Here is a 22,881-nt window from a genome sequence, read left to right as displayed (position 1 = left end):
TTGTTTTGAGGGGGGAGGGTATTAGCCCACTAAAAATATTAGAACACTGCATACATTTCTAATTAAATAAAGATTCAGTTTGACTTTGAGAATATTATGATACCCCTTGGCCTAGGAGAAACACACTATGGTTTCTGAAACACGCGTATTGGAATCACGGGTTGCACATTGAAAAAACTCCAATTGCCAACAGCTATACTTATTCCAGCCTCTGGGATAGTTGCCAGTTTTCATGACCAACCCTGTCTTCCTCCAACATTTCAAACCAATTCACCAAGAACCTAACACATCCCTCCCAAAGAAACTTTTTGGTCAAAGTTGAGTCATTAAAAATGGAAGCTGGCCCCCAAAGATTTGTTTGATCCTGTGTATTTCCTGGCTGTGCTTTGCAAGGTAAAGTGGGTCTGAGAAGTGATGCTTGGGCTGTAGTTTAAATCTCATGGAGAAGCCCTTGCTCCCATAGCCTTCTCTGGCCTCCACGCACCTGCACACTCCCTTCTGATATCCCCATCATCGTGAGAACATCTTTCACGTGTTTGGGACTTTGTAATCGACCAATCACTTTTATATGGTAAATGCCATCGCATCTTGATAACTAGAAGGGAAGTAGGACAGATTTTTTTTTTTCTGTTCCTTCCCTATACAGTTAAAAACAAGTCCCAAAGAAGTTTACCGACTCTACAAGGCCACACTGCTATTAGGCAGCAAAGGTGGTTTTGATGGCTAGTCCTTGTTTTTGATAACAAGTCCATTTTTCTCCAATGGAGCAATGATTCAAGTCTCATCAAGGCATCAAGGCATGGCTACCCTAATGTTTCTACAGAGCCTTAGGGATCCCCTCCTCCACATGTCATTCACACGCATTTATCAAACACATGGGCCTTGTGTTGTTTGTATGCATGCGTGGGGCTTCCCCACATGGGAGTCACCTACTACAGAGACCCTGTGCTTTTCTTTAATCTCCAGCAGTGTCATTGCTCGGTACAGATTTGAGCCAACAATTAATGTAGATTGAATCCAACTTGTCACACGGAAGAGGCTGTATTTTCATCATCCATGAATGAGGCTTTGGTCTAGGTATTTGACCTTGCCTGCTCAGCTGTGGACAGAGATGAGGTGTTTTGGAGATAACGCATGGTAGGGTTCATGGATCTGGAAGGCAAGGTGGTAACAAGCTTTTTTGGACTGAGCGTGGGGAAAAGTTTAGGAAGGCTGAATCCTTATGCTTGAGGTGATGGTGGAGTTTCTACATAGAAAATGTATTTTAAACCAGTGCTGTCTAAAATAGGAAGCAAGCCATATATATAATTTAAACTTCTCCAGTAGCCACCTTTTTTAAAAAGTGAAAAGGAATAGGTAAAATTAATTTTAATAATAATATTTTACCCCAAACCAATATATCCAAAATACGATCATTTCAACATAAAGTCAATATGGGAAAAATTAGTAAGACATATTTTGCATTCTTTTCTAAAACTAAGTCTTTGAAATCCAGTGTGTATTATATATACTTACAGCATATTTAAATCCATATGCTAAATTTTCCACGGTTAAAGCTAAATGTAGTTAGCCCTACCAAAACAAGAGTATATAAATTATGCTTTATCATGGTTCAGTCTTTAACTTTTAATTAAAATTAAATTAGAAGTTCGATTCTTTAAGTCGCCTTAGCCACATTTCAAGGGCTCGTAGCCACATGGGGCTAGTGGCTGGACACCAAGATGTCAGTATTTGTGGGGTTATGTCAGAATTCTTTCTTGCTCCTCTCCACATGCTGAAGTAGGAACCCTGCCTTACGGAGGGTATGGTTTAAATTTTAGGTTATACATTTTAAACAGCCACTTTAAGGTGGCGATCCAGGCTGTAAGGACTTATCCAGACCTCAGCCAGTTATTGTTTTCTTAGTTGTTTCATGAACAAAAGAAAAAAAGAGGAAACGTGTGCTCCGTGCAGTGACCGCTGCTTTATGCAAATTGAACCACTCAGGTCCTAGCGCCTTGTAGCTCCTGGGTGAGCGAGTAATGGATGAATGAAAAAAACCAACATGGAACATGAACAAATGAGTACACATTTTCTTTTATGGTGTGGTTACAAATGCTTTTCAAGTTCTGGAAAAGAAAGCCTTGGTCTCGTTTTCCAACAATCACCTGACTAAAATTCCTTGGAAAAAGAAAATATTGAAGATTCAGCTGGAATCTAAGAGGAACTCTGAGCCAGTTTTCCAAAGCCGAGTTAATAACAGGGGTTTTCTACTTGCTGCTCATATACCCTGAGAAGGGATTGCCAAGCTGGGGAGTGATGTTTACTGCTTACTCTTTTTCCAGTGTTAAGAAAGCTTAGTGACATTTTCTCTCTCGGTGTCTTTATTCCCCAGGTGGCTTAAATTCTCTGGTGCCGCCGAGTGTGATGTGAAAGCAATTGATGGGTCTTTGCTGATTTCCTCTTCATGGACTCAGTGGCAATACAAACCCATTACGAAGTATTCTTCCTCCTTTCCATTTTACTTTTTCATTTCCCGGTCTGCAAAATTTCAAGTTGCTAATCCAAATTCTAAGGAGCCTAGGACCTTGACATGCCCAGATAACAGAAATCTAGTAACACTTTTTAAAAAGTAAAAAGCGGTAGATAAAATTAGTTTTAACAGAAATCTGGGCGTATCAAGGTCTTAGTCTCTCTAGGAATTGGATTAGGGACTTGAAAATTTGCAGATCGGGAAATGAATGCAGAAAATTTGCATTAACGATGTTTATTTTCAAGGGACTTTTAACCTGGTATGCGAGATTCTGACATGTTCATGTTTTATTCTACAATCTATATCTTAAAGGCAAATTCATGGTGCAATACATTTGACATATCACTTATGCTCTCCCAAACACATATTCAGTGAGAACCTTTACAAATGAGTTCCATAAAATGACGCACTTGGCTTCCCAGAGGGGATGTTGCCCAGGAGACTGTGGTCCCAGGTGTGAGCTGAATATTACAGGGAGATTTTCAGGATAGGCCTTTCTTTAGGCTCAGGCAGATAGAGAAGAAGAGTGACCTTTGATGGTGAAGGAATACTTAATCCATTGTAGCTCCATACTTTAGTCCCTGGAGTAGAGGATTAGCCAGCAAACAAACATCTTCTACTCTTAGGCCAGTTCAATGTATAGAAAGACAGGGACTGAAATCACACAGGCTGCCCTGCTCCTCTGGGTGCACTTGGTTCTTTGTTGTAGAACAGGATGTCGTATTCGAATATTCACTGTATTCTACAGGATTAAGCCAGGCCCTGCCTTAGTGCTGTTGGTATCACAGTGAACGAAACAGGTGCCCGCCCAAAACTTATGTTCTAGGAGGGGAAGCAGGCAGTAAAACACACAAACAATATGCAATCTAATTTCAAAGTGATTGAGTGGAGAAGGTGACAGAACCTGTTGTTTTATGGAGGACGATGAGGGTAGGTCTCTCTGAGGAGGAGACATTGGAGCAGGGACCTGAATGGCACGAGGGAGCGTGTATTCCAGGCAGAGGGTTTAGTAAGTGCAAAGGCCCTGAAATGGGGGTAGGAGATGAGATTAAAAAGGGGCCAGATCACGTGGAGTCTATACGACAGGGCTGCACAGGCTTTTGACTTGGATTCTGAGAATGACAGGAAGCCAGTGCAGCATTTATACTTTAATTTCTTCTTAACCTTGTTTGGGTCAGGAACTTCTTTGGCAGTCTGGTGAAATCTGTAGAAGGTTTCATAGAATGTTTTCAAATGCACAAAGTAAAATCCAGGGGATGTCAGAGAAACCAATTTATGGCAATATAAAGACCAAAATCCCCTATAAACAACCCACCTGCTCTGATTTATATTTTCAAAGGGTTTGTCTGAGTGTTGTAGGGAGAATGGACTGCAGAGACCGAGTATGGAAGCACCAGGACCAATGGACTGGGAGCCAAGCTGCTTCCATTTGTTCTCTGGGGCACTGGTCACTAAAGTAGGGTGTGCAACATAGTCTTTTTGAGCACAGGAAGAAAAATGCGTACCTCTTATTTATATTTAATTTACTCTCATTCTTTTTAGTTTCTATAGTGAATGCATATTTTATAATATCCTAATGTGTTAGGACATCAGTAAACTTATATAATTCATGAATAAACCTACTTATATTGGAGATGCATGTTCAAAAGTATTTACGTGCATTGGACCAATCACATTTGATGATCGTGATGTAGAGAGAGTTACTCTGTAAGAAACTAAAAAAAAAAAAAAAAAGCCATACTGGTTTAGCCCACATTCCATCTCAGAGGCCATTCTGTGGGAGAGCATGAATTCTTGCCATGATTCAACCTTGCTAAATGTCAAGTCCTGTTTCTCAAGCATCCTTAGCTCTCTTTAAGAGCCCTTGTATGGCTATAAATCCATTTACACCTGATTAGACCTCCTATCACCTCTGAGGGAAGCACGTCTCCTGGGGCTAATTTCCAGATAGGAAAAGTAGATCTTGATATTCCCCCTGCAATTCAGGGGGTTCTGACCGAGTCCTCACTTGTGGCCCTGTGAACTGTGCAGGCCCTGGCACGCTCCCTCGTCCATCCGGTTTGTAGGCCGCCTTCATCCACATACTCCTTCCAGACCTGGGTCCTCATGTTTTAAGCCTCTCTCCATCTTCCTGTCTCATAGAGACCCCTCCCGAACATTTGTGATCGCTATTGAGTTGCAGTGAGCTGAGTGGTGGGCATTAGTGCAGGTGCCATACCAGATAGCGTTGGCAAGGGCATGCCATTTTCTGCTTTCTGCCCCGAACTAGTACCTGGAGTGGAGCAGGGGGAGAAAGAGAGTGAAAGAGAGGGCAGGATGAAGGAGATAAGCTGATTTTGCATGAGGTCTGCTCCAGTTACAACTGAACGACCCTTTTTTCTTTTTTCCTCCCTCCTTACTTTCTTTCTCCTTTCCTCCTTCCCTCTGGCCCCTTTCTCTTCCTTTCTGCCTGTCTTTTAGAAAGAAAGCTATTCTTTCACCAAGAAAGAAAGCCAAGCTTTTTATGAAATGCACAGAAATCTTTAGGTAGGCTGTTCGGATGAAAACTAGTGCATCGTGGATTATAGATGGTTTGCTCCCTGCCCCGCCGCCCCAACCCCGAGATCAAGCAGTGGGCGCTGGTGTCCAGGGAGGTGTAATCTTGACCATGCAAAGTACTGACAGAGGGTTTTCACGGCTTTCTTTCAAGTAGACATTGGTTTACAGAAGCCGATATGGAACCCAGAAATGAGGCCAGCCTAACCCCGCTATTTCTGAGCCCTAAATAAAGAAGTCTTATTCCCGATTCTTTAAACGTTTTTTTGCTCCTCTGATTTCTGAACTCTGCCCTGTATCAGGCACTGCTCCTTCATTTGGTGGAGTTCTTTCTTGGTTATTTTTAAATTTTGCATTATTGAGCATTTGCAGAAATGGCAACTTGTAGGTAAATGGATCAGACACTGGAAAAATAGCTTGATGAGACACAATAATATAACTTGGGTAAACTATCAGGGCACAAAGGGACTTGTTCTGGGTGCAAGCAGGAAACTGTGTTAGGTGATACAATTCAAAGCCAAGTCAAACTATCTGCAGTTTCTGTCTGAACACTGGCAAAAGGGACACTGAAATAGCTACTGGATAGGATAGTTGGTTTGTGCCAGAATTAATTAAAAGTCGACATTATTTTCTAGGAAGTGAACAGATCCTTCATATTATTTGTCAAAATAAAAGGAAACCAAACTATTTTTAAAAATTCACCAAGAGGAAAACCAAACAGTTTGAAATAATAATTTTTAAAAAAAAATACCCAAAGACATCCATTTGAACCTCCATTTTCTCTCTGTCCTTCCTGTGTCCTTCAAAATGTGGTTGCTTATGATGGATGGGTTAGTTCGATTGCGGGATTGATTTGGGGGACTGGAAGTCTCTGCTTGGTGCTGTAGAATGTCATGGGATTTCCAGATGCCTTGTTGCATTTTGGGGTGTGTTTGCTTCCCCTGGGTGCCAGGAAACCCCAATTTTACTTGCATTTGAGGGCCTTGGGGGTGGAGGGCATTGTGAATTTCTAACACCTTTGGTGCCTCATTCTTTTTGTTTGTTTGTGCCAGATTTCCTTGAAGTAACAGAGCCTGGTTGGTAATCAATCACATTAAGTGAATGATGCCAACACACCTCTCAAAGAGGGCACACCTCTCCCCAAGTAAGGTCTCCAATTTCCCCTTCAGCATTTCACTCGTTCAGAGTAGATCTAGAGAACACTCCACTTTTCTGGTGAATTTTCCATCGATATACGGAGAAAATATTTAGAACTGAAATACACACTACTTTCCAATATTTAGGTTGCCCAGAGTGATTCCAGGCTCAGCTGTCTGGAGCCTGAGTTCTGAAAGTTTTGGGTGACAGCCGTTAGACAGCTTCTGAGAACACAGGTAAACGTGGGAGGAAGAGAAGTTGAAATTGATTGAATACTTACCTCGTGTCAGGCTTCAGGATATGTGTCTTATATTTGACAACATATTTAAACCTCACAACAAACATGGGAAGCTCATCCCCATTTGACAGAGAAGGACACTGAGGCATAGGGTCTGTAATTAACTCAGCTTCCAGGTGTGTTAACCCCAAAGTTGACTTGATAGCCCCATTCTGCTACCTTCTCTTCAGCAGGTGCAATTTTCTAAAATTTCGGCTTTAAGGATTCAGAAGGTGAACTTTTAACACTGCTCAGTGATTCTTTTTTTTTTTTTTTCTAGTTTCCAAAACCGAATGGGTTTCCTCCTGTGCTTCTAGCCCTCCTTCATGTCCTCTTGGTTCCCTTTAAAAGAAATGCCTGTGTTTCTCATTCCTCTTCTCTATGGGTCTTATAGAGCAGTGGCTCACTGGGGCATCGATTTAATGAAATAAAATTTTCAATCATGTTTGGTTCAATTCTAGGTGATACAAATAAAGAATCGTGAACACTTTGTAGTCCGGTATAAAGGGAAGGAGAAAGGTGAAAGAAGAAAGTGGGTCAAGTATAGTACCTGGGCAATGTCTCCTTAAGCGCTGCCTAGTGAAGGTCTAGCTGTTAAAAATAGAGATATAATGGAGCAGCCATAGGACTACTTTGGCACCTGTGTGTGTATCCTGAAGTTGTGGGTTTGGCAATTTGTAATATTTACCAGTGACGTCAACATCGAGTGTGCTGGGCGCTGTTCTAATTAACATATAATACATATGTGTATTAAGTTATGCTCTTCAAACACTTTGAGGTCCATGCTGTTATTATCTCTAGAAACACAGAGGCGCAGACAAGTTTCTTAACTTGCCCCAAGTTAGACAGGTAGGGGCAGCATTGAAAGCTGAACCCTGGAAGGTCGACCTCAGAGCTCATGACCACTGTGCTAACCTACCTGTCAGTTATGAGGGCTTGGTAACTCTCATGATTTCATCGTGTTGTAAAGATTATTTTTGCTTCTTCTTCTTTTTTAATGTTTTATTTATTTTTGAGAGAGAGAAAGAAAGAGAGAGAGCATGAGCAGGGGAGGGGCAGAGAGAGAGAGAGAGAGAGAGGGAGAGGGAGAGGGAGAGGGAGAGGGAGACACAGAATCCAAAGCAGGGTCCAGGCTCTGAGCTGTCAGCACAGAGCCCGATGCAGGGCTCGAACCCACGGACCCTGAGATCATGACCTGAGCCGAAGTCAGACACTTCACCGACTGAGCCACCCAGGTGCCCCAAGATTATTTTTCTTCATAATCAGAACCAGCCCACCATACAGTTGGAAGGGTAAATATTTGCCATGTTTGGTGACAGACGTTGATGGGTTAAAAGAAAAGGTCTAGGGAAAAAGCATGTCTTTCTCTTGCATATCCCTCCATCTGTATTTACTGTGCAAAAAGGTCACTTGAGCACAAGAGCTCGAATTTCGTACTTACAAGCAGCTTCACTGTGGCTAAAACCTTGCTCTACAAATTGGCTTTAAAAATATTTTGTAATACTCTGTATCTCTCTCTACTATGAAAGCTCTGGAACCATTAAGTTATGGCCTTCTTAAATAGGACTTTGTGACTGTATTTTACATAAATGGCAGGAATCGTCAAGGGATTTCTGTTTTACTCTCAAACTGTAGCCCTTTCTCCTGACTGTCCATCCACTCCCATTTACTGGAAGGCACAGTGGTTCTGGGAGACCTGAGCTGTTTGCCTTGTCAGTCAGGTCCCTGGCTCCAGTTTGTGGTAGGAGGGAAGAGGAGGGAGAAAGCTAAAAAGGCTGAAATGGTAAATTACTGTAGGTACTGGAGAAAAATAGAATTAGAAGCATTTGCGGTTCGGACGAAAATAGCGCATTTCCTTTCTGCTTGGACAGTGGGGGTCAAAGTGCTCCAGGGAATAGAAAATAAATAAAAATTGATCCCTCACCAGTTGAAGGAAATGCTCTGACTCTGTGAACTGAAATGACAGCTCCAGATTAGAGGATCCTGTGAGACCACTTTTGAAGGTTAAAAACAACAACAGCAACAGCAACAACACCACACCAGGAGACTAAAGAAAATGTGACACAGCGTATTAGGCAATGTAGTCTTTTGAGAATGATTTCTACCGTCCTTTCTCAAGACGGTGGCTAGAGAGCAGAACCTGATCAGGTATGTGGCCATTTTGTTCCTGTTGTTGACCATGGTCGTTCCGTCTCTTCTTGCAGGTGAGAAGCCTTATAAGTGCTCATGGGAAGGGTGTGAATGGCGTTTTGCACGAAGCGATGAGCTCACAAGGCACTACAGGAAACACACAGGTGCAAAGCCCTTTAAATGCAACCACTGCGACAGGTAAAGAAACGAGGAAGCTTCCGGGATGGGGAGGGGAGAAGGTGAGGTGGGTTGGGGGTGGACTGCCCATATGCTTCTGGGGTTATCCCAAGCCTCTGTCCCAGAGACTCAGGCCTGGGAATGCCTTTTACTTGGCCACTGAGAAAACCGAGGAGATAAGGGTGCCTTTCAGGGTAAAATCAAGAGGTGACATGGACTCGTGGTCCGGTAACATGGGTAATTAGCGAATGCCAGCTTTGGGCCAGGAATCGTGTTCATCACTGAATGGCAATAAGACACAGTTCCTACCCTCAAGGAGATGATGTGGCAGATGATTTTACTGTAATATGAAAAGTAATAAGCTAGAGAATGGTCACCTGTAGCTGCTGCTTCTGATCTTTTTATTAGCATCAATACCAGTTTTCCTCATGCTTAATAACATGAAAGAATAGAAAGCCTGCTGAACGGAAGGAAGGCTACTCATAAGGCTCTCCTCTGAAGCGTTAGTAGAAATGAATTTACTGGAGAGAGTCCCCATTCTTTGGGGGCCTGAATCACTCGTTCTCCTTTGAAAATAGGGACTAAAGTCTAAAAGATGGCGAGGCTGTGAGAACTTATCCTATAATTCAGTTTCAAACCTTCAGCATTTGATAGTGGAAGAAAGAGCACGTAGCAACAGATACTTCACAAGTAATAGTATCTGACAGCCTTGGCATTATCAACCAATAAACCCCAAAATGGAGACTCTGCAGGCCAAGGTGAAGGCAGGATTAGGTTTAGACATAATCAAATAATGGGCTTGCATCTGAGCATGTTATCCTTCTAATCCTATTTCTGTGTTTAAAAGGAAGCTTAAGAAAATTAACCATCTTTTTAATGCAATACTAAAGGTCTCAGTTATGATGAGAAAAATGCTCCTAATACGATAAAAGCCCTGAAAGCCTCAGGGTTCCCCAGCCCGCAGGATGTCCGTAGAGGCCTGGCTCTCCGTGGGAGGAAATGCGATCGCTTTCACATCCTGCCTCCCCGCGCCTGTACTGGCACCTCCCTGCACCAGGCCTTCCTCTGGAGTCGTGTGTGTGTGTGTGTGTGTGTGTGTGTGTGTGTGTGCGTGTGTGTGCGCACGCGTGTGTGTTTGGAGAGCAGAGCAGTAGTAGCCAGGTCTCATGGGTGGCCGGTTGGCTTGGTGCTCCTTTAAGATGCTTGTAAAGGAGCATTCATGTTTTTCCTCCTTTTTTTCCTTCTTCCTGAAGAGGCTATTTTCCTCTTATCTTCATTCTTTAAGCACTAAATAAAGCCCCCATGCCTCCTGGAGCCCAGAGATAACCTCCCACCCCAGGGCTGGCCGAGGAAGTCCACTTTATGAAGCTATTGTCCTTCATTCCCTTGGAGTTCTCTTCTGCTCCCCAAGAACAGAACCTGATTTTTAATTTCTATCCCTTACCGCCAAGGCCTCCTGAATTTATGTGCATCGGCTGCTTTTCTACAGATTATACTTCAGTAATGTTTCTCACTTGACATCTTCCCTCAACTGCCATCTCAAGTTCATTTCTCTCTAGTCCTGGCTGCTAATAAAGAAGCTGCATAGCGTGTGGCTCTTTGCCCACAGTTCTCTGAGGGAGAGGATTATATCAACTGGGATGAAGATGAATCCTCTGTGAGCTGTCCAAGTGTGGTGGTAGCAGGCATACACAAAAGACGCCCATCCCTGAAGAGTGGTGTGGCCGTGGCTCAGATTGTGCACTGTGGACTGCATTCATCCTTAGAAATGGACGAACAATTCTTATTGGGAAATGGCCAGAGTTAGTATTCCTCTCTTCAGATCAACTGACTTCTTAAGAAATTTACAACTGTCCAGCAGTCGACATGCTAGGACTAAATCTGACCGTTTGTATGATTTCTGTGGAGAGATAACTTCAAGCCCACTGGGTATTTCAGTGAAGGAGATGTCAGAGATGGGTAATTTGATTAGTCTTTTGCTTTATTTTCTTCTCCAAAATATATGCTTTCTGGAGCTAGAAATTCACTGGGCAGATGGTACAAGTTCTGTGACACAGTATTTGGGGGAGATTGTGATTTGGGAGAGGTCTGGGTCAAAGTCCTGTGGCATTGGCCAATAGTGCATTCTCAACAATGTCCGGAATAAGGGGTTGGATTCTCATTTAGTGTCTCACGACAGGCAGCACCTTATGTTTCAATGGTGGCGATTGTGCTAAGAATAGAGCAGGTCTGGGAGGTGGCATTGGGGGATTGGAGTGGTCCCAAAGCAGATGAAAGGCAAGCCTGGTATGACTGGGGAGCAGGCATTCCTAAAGGACTTTTACCTTCAGAAAAGAGGGCATCTGTAGCCCTTAGCAGGACTGTGAGTCCCGCTGGTACCACAGCGTGGATAAGTGTAAGAAACCTCCCTCTTGCTTCTTGTAATTTGAGAAAGCAGACCACTCCATAGGCTAAGCTTGGAATGGGGCTTCCTGTCTGCAAAGCGTGTACCAAGTCTAATTTAGACTTTTATTTTGCCGATTGGGGAGGTTGAAAAAATAAATGAGTTTGTCTTTGTGTATTTGCTTTGATTACATTTAAAATTACCAGATGCCACAAAAATGTCTGCATCTCTGGCTTTGTCCAGAAAAATCAGAAGATCCGGTCACGCTGGGCTCGCATTCCCATGTGGCCAGAATTCTCTGGAGCTAAACAGTCGTCACTACGCATTCGTGGTGGCCACGTGCTCACTAGTCTCTCACCGTTCCCACCACACCCCGTGTCTCCCAGTGTGAAGCCAGACCACCAGTTGCCATGCATCCTCGCTTGCTCCGTTGTCTCCTCTTAGAGAAGAGCAGGATTGCTTCATAGCCATGCCTTATCACAAGTACAATCAGGTAGTCAGTCCTTGGCCCATTGCACCTGTTCACTTTATCTGCCCGGCCCCTGAAGACTTTGGGTTTTGTGACCTCTGGCTTTAGGTGTGGGTTGGGGGAGAAAGCCGTGAGCCTCTGCCACTTCCTTGCCATCAGACTGAACAGGATAGCCCGTGGAGTGACCACTTGCTAGAGGGATGAGTCTTGTGTCTCAGCCCATGCGGCATGAGGCCACTGGTGCTGGTAAACAAGGCTCTGTTTCCATGAGCCGTGATATATAGGCCATTGTTATGCCAACTCAGCATAGTTACAACTCAGGGAGACTGCTATCAGGACAGTACCTTCGAGATCCTGGGCAGTGGAGAGGAAACATTGTGATCTTTGCGTCAGCCCACTTATAGGTGGTAACAAACACCAACCCATCTCTAGCCCCTTTGGTGCCTTAGAGGGTTGCCGTTGACTTCATGCCCTCATGACTTTACTGTGCCTTTTTCATAAGCAGACAAAATGACAATAGTGGTTTGACTAGTCCTCTGTAATGAACAAATTTCAGTCATTAAGGACCTTCTTATTTAAGGTCATCTGACTGCTGTATAGTCATAAATACCCTCTGGGGGTATATTACCCTTAGAATCATTTGATTCTGCATTTCTAGATGGTGAGTTTATGCATTACCTTTTTCTATTCCTATGTGGCTCTCAGTAAGTATAAATTAATAAATATAAATTAATCACGACTAAGTATCTTGCTGGTATATTGAATTTAAATACAACCCCAATGGTGAGGGACCTCGTCTGAATTCTAAGCACCATACACTTACAAGAATTTGCACAAATAATGAGGCTGGTTCGATTCAGGAAGAGTGCAGTTACATTTCATATCACGTGAAAGACTTGGTTTGTTTTTGCACTTTTCTTCTTCCCTGAAAGATCTTGAAGCGTAAAGATAGATGCTTGCGCATATATCGCTGGATGCCCAGCACATAGTAGTAGGCAATTGGTAAAGGCAGAATAAAAATCTAAACGTGTGCATCACCGAGGGGTTTCTTCAGATGAAGCTCCGTATCAGGATTACCATTTTCCCTTAGGTTCTCAGGATATAGAAAGGAAAGAGGTTCCGTCCACAGGCCAAGACCTGTCTTTTACCGCCACCACCTCCAACCCCTGTGTTCCTCTTTCAGACAGCCAGCGTTTTCCTGGTGCCTGCTTTCCTGCTTTCTCACAGGTGCTCACCACTCAGGCCTGACCGCATGCACTTCTGGATTCATTTTCTAGTTGCTGCCATTACCAATTGCCACAAATTTAGTATCATCTTTATTTAACTTTATAAGTGCATTTTCTCATAGGCACCCTCTTACGGGTAACCTTCTGTGGGTTAAAAGGTGACACTGGGCTACAATCAAGCTGTCAGCAGGGCTGCATTTTTTTGCTAGAAGCTCTGGGGAGACTTCATCTCCTCATCTTTTCCAGCTTCTGGGGGTGGCCCATATTTCTTCCCTACTCACTCGTCCCCTCCTCGTCCAAGCCGTTGCGTTCTTGTCCGCTGCCATCTCTCTGTCTTCTCTTTCAATTCCCTCTTGCATTTTTGAAGATATCCAGGATGGCATTGGCCCTACCCAGATAATCCGGAATAATCTCCCTATTTTAGAATCAGCTGATCAGCAAATTAATTCCATCCACAATCTCAATTCCCCTTTGCCACATAACCTACCATTGTTACAGTGTCTAGGGATTCAGTGTAGACATTTGGTGGGGGGCAAACGCATTACTCTTCTTGCTACAAACTCCTCAAACTGACAGCTCAGCTTTCCCTTCTTCTCAGTCTAAAGAGCAGGTGTGGCTAGACCATGGGCTCTGGAGTCACACTACTTGGGTTCAAATTTTGGCTTTGCCTCCTTCTGATGACTGTCTCAGCTGGTGGAGGAGATAAGAATGGTGTCTTCTTTATAGAGTCCTTATTGAGGATGTTAACTTTTTTAAAAATGCCTACAAAAAGAACTTCCCAACTTAGATCCTCTTTCCCTAGGCTGTTGGGATGAAAGAAGGAAGGAAGGAGGGAGGGAAGAAGGGAGGATGGGAGGGAGGGAGGGAGGGAGGGAAGAAAGAGAACAGGCAGGCAGTGGTCAACACTGAGTATGCCCTCAGGATAAGACAAAGTCATGGAAGTTAACTGCTGAATTCCCTATAGGCTGTATTGCTAATCTGTATATCAGTAACATCAAGCACTTACTTTTAAAGAATATTTATCCCTATTTTATAGTAAGTTAAATCCCCTTTAGATGGCACTCTAAGGGATTATCCAAATATCTCGCTCATATTAAATTAGGGCTTGAAATAAGTGGGTGTGATTAGAATTAGAATTATTATTATTCAATACGTTATTGGATTCGATTATTTTCTACTGCACTTTTCCCATTTTTACATGTTTTCCATTTTGGCCTTTGTTCTGTTTTGCTTCATTTCCTTGGGGTTATATCCTGCATGTGTACCTATTTAAAAAATCAACACAGAGTGGGTAGAGTGGGTTCACTCAACACAGGAGGTAGGGTGGGGTTTTTTTTTGTTTGTTTGTTCGAAGAATGAACAAACACTGGGAAATCCTGCCCCAAACAGGAAATCTTGCTAACCTGAACAGGGCAGCTTGCTAACATCCTAACAAGAATGTTGGACTGTGAGCCTGTTTTGGGCCTCAGGAGAGCCTGGGAATATTCTCACAGGTAAGAGAGTGGCCAGTTTCAAGAGAAGAATCCAGAGGGAGAGCACACACTCAGACCTAAGAATGATTGCTGTCTTGGGTGCTGACTGTACTGAGATTCTAGCCAGAACCTTAGATTGATTGTAGGCTTCAGGCATATGGAAATGCCCACTCTGTTAGGTATATGATACAGAAACCTGACTCAGACTGGTGTTAGCTTCTAAGGGGATTTGGTAGCTCAACGAACTAAGAAGACCAAAGTTAGATTGGTCTTTAGGTTTGGCTGGATCCAGGGTCTCAGATGTGGTCATCAGGACTCTTTCTCTCTCTTTCTCTTCTCCTGCCCATTTTCCCCCCATTGACTTCATTCTTAAGTAGGCTGTTTCCCACGTGGCCAAACGGACACCAGCAGCTCCAGCTTCAATCTTAGTAGCTCAGCAGCCCGAGTGGGAAAAGAGCTTCTGTCTTCCAATTGTTTCAGCAAGCATTCCAGGACTGGCTGTCATGAATCTTCATGGGTCATATGACTGTCGGCCCACTGTGGCTGTAGCTTTAGCCTTAGGAGGAGGGTCAGCCCGTACTCCTGGGAGTGCAGAAGCATGGCTAGCCAAGAGAAGATGAAGTTGCTGGGACCAGAGGAAAGGGGGAGGAGTGAAGATGACCACTGTGCCGGATCTGAGCCTGAGGAGGGCACTCAGTGGTGGACCTCAGGCAACAAGAAACCGGGCATTCAAAAGAGTGGGCATTTGAAAGAGTGGGCTTGCCGATCTACCTAGGTTCTAATCCCAAGTCTGCCGCTCGCTGGCTACAGGACCCTTGCCTCAGTTTCCTTACCACACATACACACACACACACACACAAGAGGTGTGAACACTTACCATGGAAGGTTGCTGAGAATGTTACTGGATAATACTGGGGAAATACCAAGCTCATGCCTGCGTGTTTTCTCATTCTCAATAAATGTGAGCTCACTTCTCCGTTCTTGTTCTTGACTTACTATGTAATAGAGCGTCTGTACAGACCCGGAGGTATCACAGGCAGCATTTCTGTGCTTTCGCTGTAAAGCTCAAGACTAAAATCTGGGCGTTCAACTGTTAGAGTTCCTCCATTCAATGAAACAAGCTAATCACTTTCTGCCGTACTACGGGCAGCATACGGGCATGTCCCATGTTTCCGAAGCACTTTCTCGTTGGTTTCTTCTTTAATAATGACAACTATGATAATAGTTAACATTCATTGACATCTTCCTCTGTGCCAGTTAATATTCTAAGCACTTTACATAGATCATCTCATTTAATCCCCCAAACCAACCTGTGAGGTAAGTACTATAATTATCGCCATTTTACTGAGGAAGAATTAAGGCCCAGAGAGGTTAACATGCTCAGAGTCACTCACACAAAGAGTAGAAGAGCTGGGATTTGAACCCACGCAGTCTGACCTCGAGCTCACCTTCCCTACACACTGCCTTATTTCTCGTACATATGTACCCGCGTCCCTTTAAGGTAGGGCTAATCGTTTTCTAAGGGGTGCTGGAAGTTGGGTTTGTTACCTGGACCCCTCTTATATCCTTATTGTTGTTTATATTTCCTAGGTGTTTTTCCAGGTCTGACCATCTTGCCCTCCATATGAAGAGACATATCTAAAAACCCTAAAGGCCAGAGTTGCCATGGCGTCGGCCGTTGTCTAAAGGAAATGCCGTGAGGCAGGGGGCTGGACTTCAGGCGGGGAGCCATTGCCTCGCAGAAGAAAGTTCTCACGTATAAACCTCTGTGTACACACACACACACACACACACACAGACACGCACTCACATAGACCCACACACACGCACTGTCATGCACTCAGCTATATTTAAAATATATACGTCTATTCTTTATGCCTTGCCCTTGCCAGATGGTGGAAGACGAAGAAGAAGGAAACCAGGTGAACTCAGCAAGGCAGACTGGCTGCTTACTTCAGCACTATTGGAATTATTTCCCGCTGTTGCCAATGGAAATCAAAGAAAATGGATGTGACGTCTCTGCAGGTGGACGGCAGTAAGAGGGGCTTATTTAACTTGCTTCTCAGTGCAACTTGATAGGAGAATACAACGTCTTAAAGTTGCATATGTGTAGCACTGATGTTTCTTTTTAAATAGTTGGGGGAAAATGACCTAGAAAACCAAATTGCAGTTTGGTAGCCAAAATTAACTCTTGGTTTATTTGTCCTTTGTGTGTGAAAAGTCCTACTATTCCGTGCGTCCGACTTCCTCACAGAACTGTTGATCGGTTTTGGTTCTTCTTAGTACTATTGAGATCTTTCGAGTCAATACCAACGGCCTTAGCGGCGGCAGACTCTGGAATAACACCTTCCACCTTTCTGGCCTGCATTTCTCTAGACTTCACTCTCAAGGGAGGAGTTTTCTTTTCTTACTTTTTGACTCTTGCACACCATATGCACTAGGGATTCTGGAAACTTCTAGCATGACTGCAAAGTGGCCAAGAGAATAAAGTCCTTGATGATAAATCACAGTATATCCCTTGAGCCTCACCTTATTGCCAGTGCTAGATTTTTTCTTTTTAATCTCTCTGTTTTTGCTAATGAAAACTTGAAAAAGCTTATTTGGAAGCTTAAATGTTTTATCTTTTCTCCATGGACTAAACGTCTCCAGGACTCTCTCGGCACCTGGATGTCCAGCTCTCGAAGCAGCCAATCAGATGGGACATCACAGTTCTCTCATCCCCCTTGAGGCATCATGACCTCAGCTCGTAGTGACCAACCCCGTGCTGTGTGTCATTGCCACCTTAGAACCACTTTCAGCATAGATGTCGCTAGTCTCAAAGGGCAGCTGCACATTTAACCTAACTCTGGGTTCTGACCTGACAAAAAGCCAAAAATATCACTCTTTCCAGGAGTGGGGAGAACTGAGGATGCCTCCCGAGTCTAGTGGCTTCAGAAAACATCATCCTATCTTCCTCTCTCATACCCACTGAGCTCATATTCCCCCACTTGTTAAAACACACAATTCGAAATGCCATTGTGGGAACGAAGGGTGGACATTTAAGGGAAGGGTCGAGAAGTTTCTCTCATGGTCTGTCTGAAAGGAGAGACATATTTCTAATTCTTTTTGGCTAGACCCCCCATGACTCGTGACCTAGAGCACCCAGGATCAACAGAGGCCTCACACGTACTCTGCAAGCTGACTCCAAGGGGGCATACATTCCTCATTTTCAGCCCACACACATCCAATATCGGTCTCTATCTACCCGCATTCTTAGCTAGCTGGCCCTGGCCTCAACTCCAAAGACTGCCTTTAGGACCATTAAATGGCCTATGCAAGCAAGCGGGGTGGTTATTAGGACAGATTGTATATTTTGTATATTCTGGGACCATCCCTTCAAGACACGTCTAAAAAAAAACAAAAATGGCGTTTGGTCCGCACATGGTTGCTGCTCCCTCATACCAGCTGGCTCCCCTTCTGCCCTCCTTTGACTGTTTGACTCATTGACTGTTAAAATGCCGCCCCATATCTATTTGGGATGCAACACTGAAGTCTTTAAAAGGAAATAATAATCTAAGCAACACAAATACATTTCTGACAGCAACCTTCAAGATCCTTGGCATTTGGTTTCTCAGCTTTCTGCAACCTTTGATTTCACTGAAATGTTGAAACTATTCGTCTAAGGGTAAAGGAGCCTCCTTATCACAAATGCTATAACTGCCAGTTGGACACTTGGGCGTTCTGAGGTCTGGCCCTTAAAGTTTTCTTTCTCTTTTTCGTTTTTTTTCGATGTAGACCAAAAACAAAACGACAGCAACAACAGCAACAACAACAAAAAACCAACAACAACAACAACAACAACAAAGAAAAGAAAAAGAAAAACCACCCTAAAACACACACACACACACACACATAAAATAAAATCTGCCCATTTGCCGGAGGCAATTCTGTATATGTTAGTTGGAGGGTATTTAAAAAAAAAAAAATCAGTTTTATTCCAAAGATTTAAAACTAGACATGACTTAGAAACATTTTCTGGAGCACTGCTTGCTGACAATCTTATAGTTCTCTACTGCATTTGAGTGCATTTTGTGGCCAGTCCATCAGGGCGTATCATGGGATTATATTTGAATGTGTGGTGCATCCTTTCTGGATGAAGGATGTGTGAGGGACCCTTAAACCTCAGCTGTATTAAACTGTAGCGCCTCCAGTCAGTGCACTAGATGAAACTTTAGACACCCCAGATTTTGTTGGTTCGTTTATTTCCCTTTCTACAGCAGCCTCCAGCATGAATGCACGCACAGACCAGTGATGGCATTAGCCGTGGCTGCCACGATTTACAAATGTTCTCTCCCCTGCTGGAGCTGCTCTTGCCTCTCGAAATGCTATTATTAAGGGTTTATAATACTGAATTTAATTTTTGAACTGACCAATGCAAGGCTCTATTAAAAAGAAAGTTTAAAAAAAAAAGAACGCAAAAGAGTAATCATTGCTTGTTTGCTCCCTGTTGTCATCTGTGGTCTTGAAAAGTTCTCATTTGAATGTGGCGGAACAAAGGCCCTTTTGGTCCTCATCAGTGTCTGAAATGTTCAGTAATTCCTCTCTCTTTTGTATCAGTGAGGTCCTTTGTAATCTGCTCCTGACCTTGGTCGGAGCAGGGCGCGCTGAACCACGATGGTGAGGCTTACTTGCTTCAGAGTCCTTTGTGGGCTGTGAGAATTGGCCTGAAATTCGGTGGGTGCTAAGTGTATGGCTTTGAAACTGTTCTTCTCTAGCCTGGTTGACACCTGTGATCGGTGACCTAGCCACAAAAGCGAGGGTAACACCCCATCATTTTGGAAACGGATTCGTGATAAAATGTCCATCGTCTCTGAAATGACAGAGATGGTTGGTAAGAGCCTGTGAGCGGGAGCAGGCTTTCCAGGAAATAACCATCTGAAGATGCTTTGCCCCCCAAGAGGACAGGTTATTTAAAACCGTGCTTTAATGGACAATTAAAACACATTAAACCGCTTTCTCATTTGAATCGTTACCTCCTGACATTCCCGGGGATCCCAAATTTGGAAGGAAAAACCTGGCATGGTGTTTCCTGCGGTTGTCCTCTCGAGCACATTCTATCCAGGGTTCAGAGCTTGATGTTCAGAGGAAGAGTGTTTCTAAGCCATTGACCATTTCCTTTCTTTCAAGTTGTGCTTCTGAATCCTCCTGCCACATGGCTGTGAGTCAAAGATGTGGAAACGTGAAATTATCATGCTTCTCCTAGCTACTGGCCTCCTGCCCCACTAACAGTTAATTGGCCCAGCCTAAAGCCTGGTGGTGATGAGTCCTATGTCCAGAAAAAGAAATGTTCAGATTCCATGACAAAGCTGCATTTTATAAAAATATCGGAAACCCCAAAATGAACTCATGCTGGCCATTTCCTCCTCCTCTCTGTGTGCTTTCCCTTGCAAAGCCCTTCAGACACCCCATCTCCTCTCCTCCTTCGCCTCTTGTGCCCTTTTTCCATCTTCGATTGCCTGATTATAACAGGGTAAAAAGACAGCCAACCTCACGCATGATTAGCAGAACTGATTCCTATCTTTAAAAAAAAATCTTCTTTGAATCCAGAAGCCAGAGAAGATTTTTTAAGGACTTTCCTTTGGGATAAGCTTCCAGATTAGCCATGTCTATTTGCATCAAAAGGGGAAATAAATGGGACTTTCAGGGCAGCTCACCTAGTGCATTCAGAACATTCCGCCCATAGCCCCCATGCCTGAATTGTATGGCAAAGTCAAAAGGAATGAACTCCAATGGCAAGAACAACCACCTCTAGTGATCAGTTTCATTGGTTCAAAATGATTTCCGCCATGGAAGTCGCTTCATAAAATATAAACTACAGTGCAGAGTACTTTTGTCTTCTCTTTTGCACAAGTTGGTTTTAGGAGAAGGAAGAAGGTAGGGAAAGTCAGAGAGATGCGACGTATTTAACTGCAAAAATCAGGTTTGTCGTTTCTTTCTTTTTAAAAGATCTCATGAGGGCCAGCATTTCTGGCCATAATTTTGCACCCAGATCTTTGCCAAAGTGAAAATTCGTCAAGCAGAGCCTGTTTGAAATGTACATGTGGAAGCTTTCCCTGGCATCTTCTGGAAGTGGCCACCTGCCAAGCGTTGGGGGGGGGTGGGGGGAGTGGGTGGTCGTGGGAGGGTAGGGGCTGGAGGAGAGAATTCGAATTCTGAGTTTGGGTTAAATTTCGGTAAACATGGTGATCTCTCAGTTTGGAAACTAGAGGGGCTGGCCTGAGCATACACCAATGCCTCTTTGACGGCCTCCTTTCCTCAGTGAGGATCTTCGGGAATACTTGAGACGGAATAACAAAAATGCGTCCAAGGAAACAAAAACTGCTTGTAAACATGAGATCCCCTGACTAATGGCCTGAGGCTTCAGGGTTTTCTCTTGCTTTTAACACTCTTAACCCCCCTCTGTTGGTTCCTGATAAATAGATCCCCTAAAAGGGGGGGAAAATAAAGCTGCAATTCACTTTTCTTCTGTGCGCCCTTCCAATATAGTACTGTATTCTTCAGGTGTTTTGCATTTACGTTTTTAAGTCCTCGGGAAACAGGTATCAAAAATGGAGAGCGAAATCCTAGGCGGTCACTTCACTAATATCCCCAACCAGATACTCTTTTCAAACAGGGCTCCCTCTCAGCGGTCATGAGGGAAGGGTGATACGTTCTTTGTTGGGGACTGTTTATACAATTTTTTTCAACTGTAAGCTTTGGAATCGTAAACTGCTTTGACTCCAGCTTCTGTCTACTGCCATAAAACGGACCCCACGTCAGAATAATGAGGGTGGTATGTGTGCCCACGCCTAGACAGGCGTGCAGATGTACCTATTGTACCTTCGCAGAAGGAAAACAGGCTACTGACGTTTAAGAGGAGTAGCCACCAGTGCCTAATATCTTTTGGGGGGGACGGATGCTTATAATGCCAGTATATTGAAACCACACTGGGAGCTCCACGTGGAGGGGAGGGGCGGCGGGTGGGGAAAGGGGACATTTTAATCCTAGGCCTTGGGACTGGAAGCAGAATGATTTCTGCAAATCTAGGTTCCAAAAGGCTTTGGGGCTCATTGGCTGGTTCTCAACCGTTTTCTTTCCTTTCCTTTCCTTTCCTTTTCTTTTCTTTTCTTTCTTTCTTTCTTTCTTTCTTTTTTTTTTTTTTTCCAGCATGCATTTCCTATCTAAACCCAGACCTGATTTAATTTCCTTATCTTTCACTTCTGCTTCATTCCAGGGAGGAAAAATACACCTATTATGGCCAAGATCTCCTTGCTAACACAGAGGCAAAAATAAATGTTGAATGTTTTTGCAGCCTGCCCTTCCTTTCCATGAATCGCCCCAAACTCCTTCTCTCTCATCACCCTGTCCCCATACCCAGCACACAACTTCCCGACCACCACCACTTTTCTTTCAAATCTCTATTATCCTCTTAACAGTTGCTTGAAGAAATTTATTTTTGCACTATACATTTTCTTTTTGCCAGATGTGTCTAACAAGTGTGTTAGGAGAGACCTACTCCCAGCCCCCTCCCCTCCCCCGCCTCCCCCCAGGTCACATTCTCTCAGGCCTTCTCTGGTATTTATAATATATCACAGAAGTACCCAGTCTTATAGCCCTCGGTTATGCCTTTTTTTGACATTTTATTTTTTTTAAGCTTTTTATATATATATATAAATATATTACTTTGTCAAGTTTTTTTGCTGTACAAAAGTCTTAAGATTTAAAACTATTATTTGTATTATATGATGGTGGTATGTTAATGTTACAAAATTATTAATGAAGAAAAAATTTATTTTTGTTACTGGTCTGTTTCATAATTCTTTTTTAAATTGGTATATTGTAAGATATCTATGCAAAAAATGTTATGTGACGCATTTTTATTTAAGAATGTAATATGTGTAATAAACAGTAGAATGTGTTTGGCCTTGGAATGCCTTACTGTAGTTCTCCTTAGCTCATTTCGTCGGGAAGAAGGAAATCCTCAAAGGGACCCAAATGGGCCCTTATACACCTCACAAGAGTTTTCTTTCTCAGAGAGAGAAAGGGAAGGGGAGATTATATTAGGTCATTTGTCTTTGTTTGGGAGCTGTTGGTCGTGTGTGTGTGTGGGTGTGGGTGTGTGTGCGTGTGTGTGTGTGTTTTATGGTTTCACCGAGGTAGCTCAGTGCCCAATAAGAAGGAACTCTGAAAACTGTTTCTCCGAGAGGAGGGGAACAAACGGTTGGAGGTTATGAAAAGCAATATCTCAGAACGAGGTGGGTTACGGGATGTTATTTGTTTGGGAGGGGGGGTAGGAGAGGCTTATTGAAAGCAGTTTGTTTGGTGAGAGAAGGCGAGAGTTTATTCCGGGACAGCGTGAAATAGGAGCCTATTTGGAAAGGCTACCCGGAAGCAGTTTGTGGAGGAGGGAAAAGAGGCAGAGGTCGGAGGGAATAACTGAGGTGAGGGTTGGGGGGAGTCGACGCCCAGGAGAGAGTTGGGAACAAAGTGGGGAACAGGTGGCTAACCAGAAGTGGAGACCTTCAGGTGGCCAGACATAGGGCGG

General features: G+C 43.6%; 1 protein-coding gene across 1 annotated transcript in view; it reads left to right on the top strand.

Moving 5' to 3' along the window:
* The window catches only part of KLF7 (Kruppel like factor 7), an 87,083-nt gene extending 68,955 nt beyond the window's left edge, over nt 1-18,128 (top strand). Inside the window, exons 3-4 of the mRNA XM_042949912.1 lie at nt 8,666-8,789; nt 15,909-18,128. Of these exons, the coding sequence (XP_042805846.1) occupies nt 8,666-8,789; nt 15,909-15,960 (176 nt within the window). The 3' untranslated portion in view covers nt 15,961-18,128. The remainder of the gene's footprint in view (nt 1-8,665; nt 8,790-15,908) is intronic.
* The last annotated feature ends 4,753 nt before the right edge of the window (nt 18,129-22,881 follow it).

Source organism: Panthera leo, chromosome C1, assembly GCF_018350215.1.
Source record: "Panthera leo isolate Ple1 chromosome C1, P.leo_Ple1_pat1.1, whole genome shotgun sequence".
NCBI classification, from domain to species: Eukaryota; Metazoa; Chordata; class Mammalia; order Carnivora; family Felidae; genus Panthera; species Panthera leo.
The sequence above is the reverse complement of the archived record's forward strand: the minus strand, read 5'-3'. Positions and strand labels throughout refer to the sequence as shown.